This window comes from Papilio machaon, chromosome 6 (genome assembly GCF_912999745.1).
Source record: "Papilio machaon chromosome 6, ilPapMach1.1, whole genome shotgun sequence".
In the NCBI taxonomy this organism is placed as follows: Eukaryota; Metazoa; Arthropoda; class Insecta; order Lepidoptera; family Papilionidae; genus Papilio; species Papilio machaon.
The window spans coordinates 4,583,707-4,600,809 of NC_059991.1; the positions used below are offsets into that span (position 1 = coordinate 4,583,707).

The 17,103-nt window shown below is 32.1% G+C and overlaps 1 protein-coding gene across 1 annotated transcript; it reads right to left on the minus strand.

Annotated features, from left to right (window-relative positions):
- Window positions 1–424: 424 nt before the first annotated feature.
- Window positions 425–16,602, minus strand: LOC106714776 (S-antigen protein-like). Its single transcript, XM_045678409.1, has 9 exons — window positions 16,417–16,602; window positions 3,002–3,182; window positions 2,617–2,833; window positions 2,227–2,435; window positions 1,715–2,065; window positions 1,373–1,534; window positions 998–1,075; window positions 750–800; window positions 425–540 (listed from the first exon to the last, which is right to left on the minus strand). The coding sequence occupies exons 1-9, from the start codon at window positions 16,444–16,446 to the stop codon at window positions 425–427; spliced, it is 1,395 nt and encodes a 464-aa protein (XP_045534365.1). The 5' UTR covers window positions 16,447–16,602.
- Window positions 16,603–17,103: the final 501 nt, after the last annotated feature.

Below are 17,103 nucleotides of genomic sequence, written 5' to 3' on the forward strand. Positions count from 1 at the left end.
TTTAATCCGTTCAAAGACATTACAACACTTATAATACAATTAAAACATTAAAAGAAAATAAAACCTAAAGATCACTAATATAATTAAAATTGTGTTCTACATTTTTTCCAAATTTCATTGAGACCAATGCAGCCGTTCTGGAGATACCTTGTAATAAACATCATTCCATCCATCAATCTCTCTTAACATTCGCATTTATATAAATACGGGGCCATCTACCAGATATCTGTACCAAACCGTCGTTATCCATTAGGATTTTATTGATTCGATAAATACACACTGAAGTTGAATACAAAACATCTAATTTGCAATAACAAATATGTACAAATACACAGATGTAGAACAAAGTCTGGAAAAACATATAGGCTACTTATTACGTATTTTTCTTAATTCCGTGCGGACGGAGTCGTGGGGGATAACTAGTTTAGTAGTAAAGTGGTTTAGACGATTGCATATGGCTGAACAAATATCTGAATAAAGATTTATCACCTTGTCCACTGCCTGGATAATACCCGCCTCCAGAGCCTGGACCACCTTGTCCTGAAATATAAGACAGTTGAATCAATACATAGCGGTGGTATATTCTGCATTAGAACTTTATAATACAACTTTACAACAGGATAGTTTTATTTAAACATTACTTTTTTTTTTTTTTTTTCAATTAAAGACTGATAACGTATAATCTATAAAACGTTAATTGAACGCCGTTATGTTTAGAGTAGAAATATTCAAATTAATTTAGTTAATACCTTGTCCGCCTCCTGGGTAGTATCCCCCACCGGATCCACTAGGCCCTTGTCCTGGAATTAAAATATTTAATAAATTCGACCAACGCCCGTTATTATCAGTAAAATATAAAAAAAATAATCGCACACTTGCTATTCGGATATTAAAAATAATATATTACATATTAAGTTAATAGAGTTTGGCGTGCAAAAATTGTTTTAACTGCTCTTCCACTTAATCTCAATAAAAAAAGATAGTCTGATAAGCATACCTTGTCCACCGCCTGGATAGTATCCACCGCCTGAGCCGGGCCCTGATCCCGAACCTACAGATCCAGGGCCACCTTGACCTGTGAATAAAAACAAAAATATAGAAAATGATAACCCACAGTTGGCCTTGAACTTCGTCCGCACAGGTCGAATTCGAAGAACTTATATCATAATTGGACGGAAAATCTGCGGTTGGTAATTTGTCTTAATCCTTATTAGAAAACAAAATGAACCAAGGCAGATTCTTTTATTCAATTCCGAGTACCAACAAAAAATACCAAATGGTAGAGTTCACTCTTACTTATGTATGGAGGAGTGCCTTTGCAAAAAAGAAAGTTACGGTAGATACATTAGATTCAAGTGTCATTGTACTATACCTTGTCCATTGTCTGGGTAGTAACCGCCTCCAGAACCTGAACCTGGGCCGCCAGGACCGCCTGGTCCACCAGGTCCGCCTGGTCCTCCTGGTCCGCCTGGTCCACCAGGACTTCCTGGGCTGCCTGGTGTGCCTGGTGTGCCGGGGTAATAACCTCCTTGCCCTATGATATACAAATAATCGATTCAAAATAATATAGAATTAATATAGAATAAATATTGCTGTGACATATGTTCTTATGTGTTTTGAGCTGGAATTTTCATATTATATTTTCTTGGGATCGTTCTTCAGTAATTCTACATTGATAAAAAATTAAAGACCATTTAAATTCGTCACTGATTACCTCCTGGTCCATTGGGTCCTCCAGGACCATACGGTCCGTTAGGACCTCCAGGTCCGTATGGTCCATTGGGGCCTCCTGGTCCGTACGGTCCGTTAGGACCACTTGGCCCGTTAGGTCCGTTGGAGCCTTCAGGCCCGTTTGGCCCAGAGCCACTTGGTCCATATTGTCCGCCTGGTCCTCCGGGGCCGCCTGGTCCACCAGGTCCGCCTGGAGTGCCTGGAGAGCCTGGACTACCCGGTGTACCGGGAGTGCCTGGAGTGCCTGGAGTGCCCGGTGTCCCCGGGGAGCCAGGAGTTCCCGGGTAATAACCGGGTCCATATGGGCCATTGGGTCCATTTGAAGCACCTCCACCTGAAAATCAATAAAGATTAATTTTAACGTGTGCGTGAATTACGTGAAATAATAAAAAAAATCTTAATTGGTATATTTTTCGATGTACCAAAACAAAATACTGGAATATGAAGAGGTGGACAACCTTTCCACTCTTAAAAGATATCAGAGTGTAATCTTACCTGGTGGCAAGACTCCTGGTTTAGGGTTGCTTGTCTGTCCGGCGCTGTCGGGCGGAGGGCGCGGTGCAACGGTGGGAGGCGGGCGTGTCGGTTTCGGCGGCGGCCTTGGGGGCACACCACCGGGTGTACGCCCACAACCTTTCGGGAAGTACAGTTTCTCCCATGGTATCGTTTGCCCAGGTATGGCTGGTGTTGATCCAGATACGTCACTAAAGACAAAATTATGCTTGTGAATTTATCGATGTTTATTAACATTAAGAATGAAAACAAAGCTTAAAATTGCAAACAATAGAGGTATCGGTATATTAATAGAAGACAGGGTTGAAAAATCTACAAGACATTATTGATACATCTAATCATCTCATCATGGCAAGTTAAAGTACCACTTACTTTTCATCGTATTCATGCTTCTCATCGGGGAAGACTTCGACTGGCTTCTCCGGCTCGACCACGCGGTACCCGTGACTATCGGCCACGTAGTGCGTAGCGCGTAGGTAGCCGTCAGGGTCGACATAACCATAGCAACCATACGTCACTCCGTCCGGGCCGCGGTTCTCGTGATGGAACTGGCCGTTCGGACCAACGTCGTAGCCAAAGCCGTATGCACCTGATGAATAAAAAAAAAATAAGTATTAAAATTTGTTACTTTTACTTAACTACTATGGACTTTTTGACTTAATTCCTTAAAAAGTATTATATAATTCTATTTCTTCTAATCTATACAATACAAAGATTGTTACTCTCTCACTAATTACATATGAGACAGAATACTAACTTGTATCGTAATTGGTTTCATAGTATTGCTTTTTCTCGTCGTCTTGTATATCAACTACAACTTCATTGTCGTTAGGGTACGTTTGATCGTATTGACGTGCTCCTCGTATATTTTTTTCTATATCTGCCTTTGTGACGTTCTTTGGGGATTCCCCGTTGATCACCGTTATGACCAGAGACGCCTGGAAAAGAAAAATAGCAATGTTACTTAAATTTTCATTCTGCGATGTTCTCGCAAAACTTGATAAGTCTGCGATGGTTCATATTTTATAATATTAACTTAAATTCTAAAGATATAAAATAGTACATAGAATTTTCATGTACAAAAGTTAAGTATAATAATAATATGTAGATTATATAAATGCTTATAATATATTTACATACACGTATTTAAGAAAGAAACAAAATAAGAATAAAAACTTATAACCGGTCCTTGTCTTCACGGGTAACGTATTATCGAGAAATTGAGGAGCAGAAGGTTAGCATGGTTTGGACATGTTATGCAGAGGGATGATGTTCATATAAACAAAAAAGTAATGAGATTGACTGTGGATGGCTATAAAGGTAGAGGAAGACCAAAGAAAATATGGATGGATTGTGTGAAAGAGGATATGCGTAAGAAGGGTTTAAATTCAGATATTATGACGGCTAATAGAGATGTATGGAGGAGTAGTACATACTGTGCCGACCCTCCATAGGGATAAGGGCAGGTTGATAATGATGATGATGATGTGTTCACGGATAAAGAGCCTTAATATAAATTCAAAAGTTAGTGTTTCATATTATTCTTGTATTAATTTAATACTTTTCACTGAACTTTTCCGTTGCTTTTGACCAATAATTATATGTGAGTTTTATACGAGTATGGCGTTAGCAGTTAGTGTTCAAAAAAAACGAATCATCCATGTGTGTAGTGTTGCAAGGTCGCCAAACCTTCTAGCCGGACAGACCAGCCAGTTTGGCCGGACATTTTAGTAGAAAGGTCGGACACCCTATATTATTGTCAGTATTAATAGGCACACTCTCGTTTGGGAAATGTAAAAAGCCTAACAAAAGCCGGAAAACCGTTTATATTGGCCGGACACGCAATCAAAAAGCCTACCTATATCTAGCTTTATCCGGACGCTTGGCAACGCTACATGTGTGTATACATAAACATGTATGAATTGTTTCTATCACAAATAAGTATGCACATTTAAGATGGCTGTAAACACGCGTCTCAGCGTAGTAAAGGATATTGCCACATGTTTAGGACTAGGTTCTTTTCGCAATAAATAACTAAACAGTAGTAAGGCACACCTTTCATCTTATATGTATGGAAATACATAGATTAAGTATTATACTTTTTAAGATATCATAAATTTATAAAAGAAAATGATTTAATTACTTCCCTTTTTATTTGAAAACTCAAAATTATTTAATTAACCGAGCTTTCTATCATCGTGACCGACCTAGACTATTCAAGAATTTTTTTCCGTTTGTGTATATTCTTATACTTACTAACACAAAATACAAATACTTATAAGTTATTATTCTCTAGGTTTAAGTTATATAAATATATGTTTAAGTTATTATAAGTCGAATGAAGTTAATAAACTGAAAAACGAATGCATGGAAAGCCGTTGATTGCCAACGCAATATCACTAATTTCATTTTGTATTTTCGGAATAAGAAGCTTGTCATGAATATGATAATTTAAAACATGGTCGTTAAAATAGTTGCCTTTAAAATCTTATGAAACTCGCATTCCAGCGTCCTACGTTTAAAAACGTTTACTTGTGCTGTATAAATATTTTTTAGCTTGGTAATAATAACAGTTCAAGGATATTTTACATCCTATTTATGATATACTAGCTACGCGCGGACGGAGTCGCGGGCGACAGCTAGTATAAAAAAACCTAATAAGTAGCTTATGTGTTCTTCCAGACTATTTTCTACATCTGTGCCAAATTTCATCAAGATCCGTTAAGACGTTCCGGAGATGCCTTCAAATGTCCATCCATCCATCAACAATTCGGATAACATTAGTAAGATTTACAAAATAAAATCAAAAAGTTAACAGTTTCAATAGATCATTTTTAATTATTTTCATTACACTGCGAATCAATAGATTTTTTTTTAATTAAGTTAATAGGGATTTTTACTTTATACTTTTATATTTCCTTTTACGAGTAGTTACGATTACCGATTACCGCTCGACATGCGAGTTCACTTTCAAATGTTAACTTTTGATTAGTCCTTCCTTACTGTTAAAATTTTCTACGCCTTGTCTTCTGCAAAAAATTGACATACGGCGATTGTACTAAATTAAAATACTCGTAGTATAAGAGTTGTTTACTTGTCTGTTTCTACTATAAAAAAACTTAGATTGTCATATTAATGCAATTCTTATGAAACATTCCACAAATATACTGTTGTAACAAGGAGGAGGCGCTAAAATATTTCTTTACGATGTTGATGTCACTTCGTGAGGTAAATCAGTAATCAATTGCAAAACTGTCAAGGAGTCACTCGATTGTATTGTAAATGTAAATATTAAATGTTAAGATGCGATCTCACGAAATGTAATGATTGTTTTTAAGCATTGTAATGTTATATTGATAATTAATGATAAGTTGATATGAAATGATCAACGATTGACATTGATTAATTGCATTATATGTGATTTAAAGAATTTATGTACGTAACAATTAAAAGATATGTAACTTTTTATTTCTATAAAAACAATTTAATTAAATCTTGTACTTTTTACTTTAGAGTATTAAATGAAGTAAGAGCAGGGAATTTGCTAAGCAATATTTACAAAGTTAAGTTGTATTATGGCTTTGTTGGCTAATTGAGCGGCGCGGCGCGGTAACTTCTGTTTTGCTGCTAAAACTAATATTGGATTATTTGAAGTAAAGTGGCGTATTGAAGATGTAAAAATTTTCATGTTTTCTTTGTAATGTCATAAAATGATAAAGAATATAGATGTTAACATTGTTAACTTTGTATGCTTGGATAATGTGACTCATATGGTTGATGGTCCGATTCAAAATTCCCAAGCCACGGAATATTTTCCATATGTTATTTTATGTGTGTAGTTTATATTAACTGATGGATGAGGCTTTAATAGGGTACAGCTTAACAAAATCTTCTAACGTGTAATGTAACTGGGAAGAGGTTGTCGCATAGCTTTTATGTAAGAACGGAACATTAAACTCGAAATTCCTCTTAATGACAGGTTTAAATTCCAGTCCATGAAATTTGCAATTAATGTGAAGGAATTTCCTAAGCACAATTTTCGTCAAATACTATTAATACATTATTTATTACTATTAAACTTGTGAATCGCAATATTAAAAATATTGTTATTCATCAAAATATCTTTAACAATATGTTTGAATAACAGAAGAGATGTAACCTGTTATTAACTTTATTTTTCCTTTTAATTATTGACCAATTATTTAATATGCGACTTAAGAAATACTAATTCAAAAAATCTTATTACAAAACGGTAAAACTTTCTATTGATTATTTTATATTATGCAAAATTTTCGAAGAATCTTTTACGTAAATGAACGCTGCTGACCGCGTTTGTTATGCTAAAATAAACCCAAAAGATTACGGCGATGTGGATCAAGAGGTTAGGATATTCACTTTATGTTTCAGGCCGACACAAATCACATTAGGATTCGGTACGCGTTTGGTTTATATTTTAGCAATGTCCCCGACGTCCGTGACCGTAACCTCGCAAACTACAGTCGTTTCTAACTCATGTAAACACACATACAAGGTGTAAATGTGTTTGATCGCACATACGTGTAAGCATTTGAAAAAAGCCGCATTTTTTTAACAGTGAAAATTCGCAACACAATACTTTTGACATAGAATCCTTAACGAGTATTGTGACAAGTTTATACAAATTGCTTCAAAAGAATGACAATGTACCGTAACTTATAGACTTTAAAATGTGTTTATGTCCTAGTATTTTTGTTCTATATGTTCTTTATCACGAGTGGATAGTGAAACGACGCAACGCGGACTGTTACTACTCTTTGGCGCGTGTTTTTTATACTTCGATTAGTTAAACAACTCAATGCACATCTAAAGCAGATGATAAGCTCACAGTCTCTAAAATGAAGACCAAGTGGGGTAAAGCACATTACAATCTCTTTATGTATGAAACATTTAAATCCAACAAACATATTACTTGTTTGTTAATTTGAAGATCTTGTTTTTGTAACGTGAATTAAAATTAATAAACATGAGTCCTTGTCAACAACAACAAAATCTTTAACTAATTTCATATGAAAAACATAGAAATACATAGTGCTAGGTGATTATTAGCATACATAGTACTAATATTAATAGTATTTTCAAACATGATATCAATTTAAGTCTGAAAACTGTTCACATTTTATCTACATATTTATTAGGACGATTATTCAAGAAATAGAGACATCTATTTTAAAGCGGATATAAGATAGCGTCGTAGACTTTTCCAGTATTGTTTAAAAATTAATGGAATAATGTAGAATCAATTTTTGTTTTTAATAAGATAATAATATTTAGGTGAGGAATAGTAACCGACAAGGATGTATGCATAGGTTTATAAATGTGGATGAGGTTCGATCGGTTAACTGGGACCGCGCCAAATGGTAGTCTGTATGAAGAGCAGAAAACAAAATAAGAAGTTTTGACGGAGATTACAAGCAAACTTAAAAAGCACCGTTAAGTTACGATGTCTTAAATAACTTAGCATTAGCTATACGAATGTTAAATTACTTGTGAGACTTCTTTGTTTGCAATTTATGTTTGTCTCAAGTTATCCTTCTTTAAAAAGCATTCTTAATTCTTTTATCCGTCTAATTTTTTATTAAGGCTTTTATTTTTCACGAAGAATTCCGGTTAAAAAGGTAAGACAACTTTTTTACTAGAGATTAAATCTGGTTTACTTTGTAACTCGCCGCTTACAGACGAATTTGCATTTTTTATTCTGTCGGGATGCAAGTTGATGCAATGGAATTATAGTCTTGACCGCACTATATTAATGACAAAGACAAGCTTATTCTATATTTCCTACAAAAAGTACTATTATTAAATATCTCAATGATGAGCTGTTATTTAATTGTCAATTTTTTGAGGATAATTAAGGTTGCATGGTCTAGTGGTATCAGAATTTTCATATTACAATATTTTTTCTCTAATTTAATAGTTATTGATAGCTAACTAATATTATTATTAAATTGTTGAAGCTTTCGTGAGAATTATAACGACGCCCGACAGGTCCCAAACTAGTCGGTGCCGTCACCGTACGACCATACGTGCCGTTCAGCCGTTCCTAATTGATATAATGTTACTACTATTACTTAATTTTAATTTTATTTAGAAAGATAATTCTTGATTTGACCCGATGATCGATTATAGATGTGATATAGATCATATCCCGTCATACATTAATATATAAAACTATTATATGTTAATACCATTAGATACCATTTAGTTGAAAGACAACTTTAATGTTAAACAATACAAGTCTCGTGCTATCAATCAAAACAGTTAATGTCATCGATTATTATATTAATGCAATCGTATTTAAATTAACGAAGTCAAAGTTCGTAGTCAATCGAAATGTTTGGTACAATATGTCAAGGTTCCGATGGGTGACGCCATCAGATTATGTCACACACTCACTAATGTTTGGAAGCCATTTTAAGCGTTAAGTGGCTTTACAAACTGTCGAAGGTCGCTTGCATCCGGCATCAGACGTCAAACCGACAGTATACCGTGCCTGTGCACCAGTGAAAGTGTCAGGTGATTTTACTAACCTTTGATGTCAAACTGTCGAACTATCGAAGACACTGATTACCAAACTTTAAGATGCGTGTCGCTATTAAATTTTGTAACATTATGTCAAAATATTTTACTTTACATTTGTATAGTCTAGGAGGATATGAGAAGCGTAAGGTAACTAAATAAATGTGTTAAGTGATAAGATTAGAATTAAGTAAAAAATATCAAAAATAGATCAGTATTCGTTAATCACTTACTCGTATGTATTACTTATTAGAAGTTTTTATATTAATGATTTATTTAATGTTACGAATACGTTTCAAAGAACTAATACAGTCTTATGTTGAATGTTTTTATTTCGTATTAATATTATGTGTGAAAAAAAAAATTGAACAGACTGAAAAATACTTGAAAAGTTATTTACAAGTGTTTTATTATCGACCAATGTATTTCAAGAGAAAGTTTTATTATACAGCGAATATAAAAAAAAATATTAAGTTTACCTCTTTATAGTTTTCGTTCGTTATCAATTCTTTAGCCTTGTAGCAACAAGTCGTGTGAATAATTTTAACAAATGATCTAGTTTTGTCAATGAAATTGATATATTATGTATTCTAATTGAATCAATCACAACATTAAAGTGTCGTAAATTGTTGAATTGATGTAAATATTATTATTTGATTTAGTTAATTTTAGAAGTCAATGACTTCACTTTATCTAATCTTTTCATTCATAAACTGCAAGGGGAAATATTTTAATGAATTTTATAATTATTTATATTTTGAGCATTTAATTTATATTCAGCTTTAGTGTTTGAGCATTATTATCGTTTAATGTTATTTATTTGTTGCTATGATGATCGCCAACCTTCGTTAGAAGATGGCACCAAAAAAGAAGATAAGCCTATTTCATGAAAAGAAAAAAATAATTGTGTATTTTTTGCAATTTGTAAGAAAAATAACTGCAATTTAAATATTTGCATTGAACTTGTATAGACAGTTGTTACTATTATTAAATGAGTAGTATATCAAGCTCGGTCCTTACAAATACAGACAATTACATAACGAAATGAATGACCTCTTGTTTAACATTCCATTTCTGTTAAAGAATTTTATTAAGCAGACATATGGTGATTTATCGTCGTATTTATATGTTTTAAGGTTGTATTGCTATACTTGGCCTACGTTCCGACCAGACGTACATATGTATGTTGCGAAAGGCTTAAGTTTTACGGAACAATGGTTTAAGTCTTTAACATAATAACTTAATAAAGCCGGCTACACACTTTCAGTTTTGCAACATTGTAACCTTTATGTACACTCGTAGATTTTAACGTAACATACCGAATGTTCAGTTTGAATTGATGGTGTTTAGTCGGCTTAAAGAAATATACTTCAGACGATTTTGCGTGTTCAGTTTATTAGTATATGCAATAGTATAATTTGATCGGACTCTATTTTTATAACCAATTAACAACAATTATTTCTGACAACAATATGTCACACGTAGATTAAATCTTTTAAGTATTATCAAATATTTTCAGTCTCATAGCGGAAGACGTTGGCGTTTTTTTTTCGACCTCGACGAGGCATTCCGAATTATCATATAAGTTTTTATGACAACTTCATTATACTATTGTAGAAGATTAACAGGAATAAACAATGTTTTTTTATTGGGATACTTAATGTCGTTGCTTTAAGATAGAAAAGTTTACATCTACACGTCCAAAAAACGATATCTGAAGTAAAAAGAGAAGATATTATAATATCAGAAGATAGATAATCAACAGACAACTAAAGACATTGTTCTTAAAATATTTTTTTACGTCACTTCAATTCTTAGTTATTTTAGGTTGTTGAGTTTTTTGTTAACCTCTATGAAGTTTCTATTAAAAAAAATGGTTATCTGTGTTTTAAAAATGTAATATTGTTGTCACGAATTTTAAATCAACTTCAATAAATCTTAAAAAAATTCTTGTTCGTTAGTACACTTGGGACTGTCTAGTACTTAACTAATACTTTTAAAGTTGTTAGGTAAGGCAAAACCAGAGTGTAGATAGCTCATAGTAAATGTAAAATAAAAGGAGGCATTTAATGACTCTGCGGCAGTGAATTAAAGTAAACATTTTGTATAAGTTTTGAACAAAAAAAAGGAGGTACTTGCAAATTGTGAGCAATCTATCAAAATGTTTCATTGCCGTCAATGTATATTTACATTATAGGAAAGGTTAAGATCGTGCTACTTGTTTTATGTTTAAAACGAATAAAAAAATATTGATTGATTGATCCGGTAAGGTTGTGATCGCAATTGAGACAGGAGATTCAAACATCCGGTAGACGCCCGGTTCAATAGCCTGCATTAAAATTAGATCTAAAATAAAAGTGTTTTTTACTCCAAAACTTAATTGGACAAGTTTAAATTTATTGCGATTTTTTAAACATTATTCACTAAAATGTTCGTTATATTTTAAAAAAAGATCATTTTATAAGCAGTATAATCCTTTATATTTTTATTAGCGCAATGTAGATCCTACTTTTATTTTGTAGACTGCAGTCTCAATATTGCAAATTGTGACCATTTTTTCATTAAGTATCCCCCTAATATTCCAACGACATTTTATAATAATACAAATGAGAGTACCAGAGTAAGGTGTGACAGTTTTAGTTTTGTTATTTACATATCTTCGACATACCAATCTTACATGTATGTAATCTTACATTTTCTCTAGTTCTGCTATTAAGTAGTTGAAATCATTGATTTAGTGGCCGCCATTCGTAAGGATTACATCATGATCTGTCAGAGGTGAGCCGGCGAGCATCCTCAACCTTTAAACTATTCCGGGCTGTTCGCGAATATCTTGTTTAATATCTTACTCGGCTTTTAGTTTTACAACCGGAATATTGTTTGTATCAACGTTAGATTTAAAATAGTGATGACTCATTAACGAAATATCAAACCGTAGACGTGGACTGTTGACATTCCTGAATTTTAACGATATTTGAAAGCTATCTGCTCTGATAAATAAGCTTTATTTAAGATTTTGTAATAAAACTATCGTCCAAACCAGATTAATTTATAATTTTTGATGGTATTTTAGTCAATTGGGCCAATCTAGCATAACTAAATGATATTTTAAGGCAAGCGCTAAAAATCACTGTTATGAAAACATTTTAAAGTTTCCTTGACTAGTTTTTTGTTTATCTTTTACAAAATAAATGTGTAGTGTAATATCAATCTCATAGATGAAATTGTCTACAAGTATACAGATTATATGTTTTTTTTTACATTTTGATAATTTATTTTTCCAGACACACTCGTACGTAATGTAAAAAAATGGTTTTTATTACAAACGTTGAAGTCTTTTATACTAATGGTTGTGTTAGAGTGGTTTATTCCCAAATCAAAAAAACGGAAATAAGAAATATCGAGATTTATTTTTCAGTGATAGGTTAAAAAAGAAAAAGAAAGTAGAACTTTTCGAATTCACGTGTCTAAATAATGTGAGGTGAAAAAAAAGCCAATGGCTTTTCATGTATATCTTTTGTACCGACAACCGGTTGTGCTCAAACGTTACCGTGTTTCAGTTCAAATAGTGTTTTTTTACCTTTTTTCCTCGGTACTCTAGAACTGCAGTACCTTTCTTTTATTTACCTTTTATTTTGTAGTATAATTTTACATTTTGTTCCAATTTATTTTTAGGTCGTCCACAAAATCTTTATTGAGGTAACTACGTTCGCATACAAAACTATTTTTTTTTTACAAGAATTACTTTTTCAAAGTCCTTTATGTACTGCATTAACATATACAAGATGCAATTCAGTAGTGACGGAAGTCTTAACTTATAATCGTGTTTAGTTTTCATTAATACTTTTAACTACTAATACTATAGTAGACCGGTCTATTAAATAAAACTATTATTGGTAACAATTGTTACGTTAATATGATTAGAGATAAACTTATATACTTTATCAGTTTAAGAGATGTTTTGATTGACAACACAATGTGTGTGACACGCCTATTAAATTGTGCGACATAAATCGACGATGTCATTGTCCCTAATCCATTAAGTTTTGTCATTTTTTGCAAATGAGTCTAATGACCCGGCTATGATAAAACATACATTTGTCTATTTATTAAAAAGAAAGTAAAGTATTGTAAAATTCAAAGTTATAACTATTGTTGGACAACAACAATTCAAAACTTTTTATTACACTTTTAATTTTTCACTTTCTTAATAATAAAAGTAAACAAAAAGTAAAGTTGATAAAAGAGATACTGAAAATAAATTTGAAAAATAGACTTACGTGTAAATATCTATATATATATAAAAGAAAGTTGTGTTAGTTACACCATTTATAACTCAAGAATGGCTGAATCGTTTTGACTGAAATTTTGTGGGCAAGTAGCTTAGAACCAGGAAAAGGACATAGGATAATTTTTACCTCGTTTTCAAATTTTTTTTATTCCGCGCGGACGGAGTCGCGGGTAAAAGCTAGTTTTAAATAAACGTATACATACATAATAAAGGTTTATTTCCACAAAGTGCATACATTTCTGCAGGTTCGTCAAATTATCTTACCTTCTTTCACCGTTCTTATATAATTTATATAATTTTGCCCAATTTTCCTTCCGACACTAAAAAATATACGTTATTACGTTTCGTCGGGAGTTCGCAAATTATGCTCTCAACTAAACTTCATTCACTTAAATTATTCAAAGAAACTTCTATAATTTGAATATGTAAAGGAACGTAATATTTTTTATTGCAATGTTGGGGATCTGTAATTAGATAGTAAATATTCTAAAGACGTACGGTTCAATCATTTCAAATGAATATGTCGTATTGTTAATCTCAATATAATCATGTATTATTGATGTTTGGGCCTCTCCCGTGTGAATTTGTATATTGACCGTTGATAAATAGAAACACGATCTATATTTCTAACGATTTAAAATTAAAGTTGGAAGATACAAATCAATTGTCTGACGCGGGAACTGATTAATTTTGGATTAAGCTGATGATAATTTTTTTTATAAAAAGACACGGGATAAAAATGCGAACAAGATAAATTTATATCAAAGAAAAATCTACAAGATGTAAAACAAAACGTCAATACTGAAAAGATGTCAAAAAGAAAATTTTAAAAATATGAAAGTCCAAGAGGCGCGTCGAAATGGCGAGGCCGCAACACTATTTGCTAAGTAAAATAATCGATGATAATAACGTTACGAATTACAGTACTGTTGGTCTTGAAATCTAGGTTTACAGCCTGATACAAAAGTTGCATAACATGTTGGTAAAACGCCCTTGTAATCGTTAACATATTGTCCAATACTAGTATTATACGCTAACACTATTTGTTTGCTTTATCATTAGGATAAACGTTGAAACTACTGAACTCATGATAGCAACTTAAGCCGTATTTTTTTACCACGAATATTAATATTAAAATTCACCGATCTAACCAAATCTGGTTATTGACATTTATTTCAAATATTTGCTTCAATAAGTTCTTGTTCGATTTAAATTAGTAAAAAAGTAAATATTAGTATTTATTTAACTGTCGAAATTAATCAGGCGAGATAATCGATATTCAACATTATGAAGGTAAACGACTTAATTGCTAAGTAACGTGAGGATGAGATGTCTGAGTCAGATCCTACGTCATCGTCCTCACGATGATCTTTTAACGGCACACGTAACCTAGTCACCGTCTGTCCGAGGGCACTATTCCTATTATATAGAGCTTACAATACGCTTTTACGGTTACTATGTCTGGTGACATGTTTTCCGACGAAACGGACCTGGTTTTTTCTTTCAAACCTTTTGTTCTATTATTCCATTCAATGGACTCTAGACGTCTGCTCTAATATCTCTATTGTGGCTCAAGTTGACTTTCCAATATTTAGACGTCTTATATGTTGAGAGCGATGGCTTAGAGTTTTAATTTTGTCATTACTCTACTACTAATTTCTTAAATTTATAGGTTTTGTCTCATTTTAAGTTTGGTCTAGTTTGTCTGTTTGATCCATACGTTTTTTCTTTTTCGAGAAATATGTTCTGCGCATGTGATAATTCTAAGGAAATTGTCAACGCAGTTGGCATAATGGATCAAGTTCCCAAAATTGTAGACATCATTTTGTTTTATAATGATCTAAATCTTGATTTGTCAGAAGCCATTTTAGAGGACATTCAACTTTATTATTATTTTTTAAGTGTAAGACAATTTGGCTCCATTACAGTACAACAAAACATGCGTTCGGTAAAAACAAAAATTATTAGTTGTTTTTGTGATAATTCGAATACCATTAACAAGAGGAGTTTAAATATATTAAAATTCATCTTGCATGTCTGTCTGTGCATCTACCAAGTATAAATTTGTTGCAAAAGTGGGTCCTTTATATTTAGTAACAAGTTCTTGCAAAGGATAGAAATTATTGGTATTTGAAAACCATGATTATTATTAAGAATGTAAATATAATTTATTTAATAGTTAAAATAAAAATTCTAAGTTAAATTAATTGTTAACAAGATATGTTTTTGTGTAATATGTACAGCCGATTAATATTAGATTCGGTTGTTATATTGTTATTTCTACCTTGTTAAAATAACTCAATTAATATGTATTATTAGTTATATTGTATAACTTGATGTTTTTTGTATAATAGTAGATACATTTAGCATATTATTGTAGAATATTTTAATGGCTTTTGTTGATATTGTCAAGGAAATCCAGTGAAGTAGAAATACGACAGCAGTATTAGGTAACACGTGGCAACAAATAAAGATTTAAATTTTAAATTAACTTGAAGAAGTTTTGTTGGAAAAATTTTAAACGAATGAATTTGTGATTATATCGTGTATTAATACAATTGTATTGGTTAAAAAAGGATATCGATCTCAAAGACCGGCTTACTCGTTGTAAGGTTCCGTCTGCCGTTTTTTTTTCACGGTTCACGGTTTATTGACTTAAAATACATTGGACCTTTGATTTGTCGTCCGAATATAAATATATAAATTTAATTTTACTTGTACATATAAATATGACAAACTACTTTTTATCATCATCTATAAAATTATCTTCAACTTAATTTTATAAATTATTATTTAATAAAGTAAATTGCGCTAAGAACACGCAAATTTTTGTGTTTTTGGGCGATGACTCACAATGTGATAAGATCCAAAGAAAAGGTCAAGGCTGCTAAAAACTTATTTCTGCTCGATCAGTCCCATGAAGAGCAGGATCTTTTGTCTTTAATAAATCTCAACAACGAAAACATGATTCTTACGAATAAATTAATATTTAACATTTATTAAATTACAGAAATGTTTTTCATAGATACTTAAAAATATAGTATACTAACATAATTTTTATAATTAAAATTCAACAGCAATATATATATTAGAAATTAAGATTTAATATTTTAATTTAAATATTAGCATTTATTATTTAGTTTGGTTTTATATTGCAAAATAAATACAATTTTGAATATTTTAAAATTCAAAGCTATTGTATAATTATTAGCATAAATAAATATATTTTAAGTTTGCTATAAATTTAAATTAAACTATTTAATCTTATAAGAAATAGGGATTAGTAATAAATTAATGGTAAAACTTAAAAACTTAACAAAACTCACCAAAATAAAAAATTGTAACCCCCGCCCCATGGCGCAGGTGTTGGCCCTGCAGGCCGTCAGTCAGTTAGGGGTTCGTTCCTCGGTCAATATACAACACAAGTTAAAGCCTCAATACAGTGCCGGCTAAGTTCGTTACGTGCTAAAATTCGCTAACATGCCCCGCTCGCCAGCGACGGGCTTTTAATACTAAAATGTGCAAACTCAAAGATGCGCCTCTTATATGACTTCTTACGTTGTTCGGATACCGCAACGTATTTGGTATATAGCCGTATGTGTGCGTGTGTTTTGGTGACGAAGCCTTAATACACATGTGTGCGTAGGTGACAGGCCGTGATAACACTCCATCTCTTGTTCCTTGATACATAAAAGTAGCAGTTTACCGTATTAATAGCCCACATAAATCACATATCAGTCTAAATCTTATCCGAATTATTATAATTTTCACATTAGCGAAAATTAATAGATTTTAAATGGGCGCAATGATTATTTTCCTATAATAAATATGAAAATACGATGTCCTGTTGTGTTTTGATAATTCGGAGCCCTGGCCATTAATTATACCTTTCTCCTAATGAAAAATAATATTTTATAAAAATGGTTACGATTTCATTTTCCAACATTAAAAACTTTTTATAGTAATTAGAGAGAAACGACAGTGGTTAAAAGGTTTCGGGTGCTACTGTAATG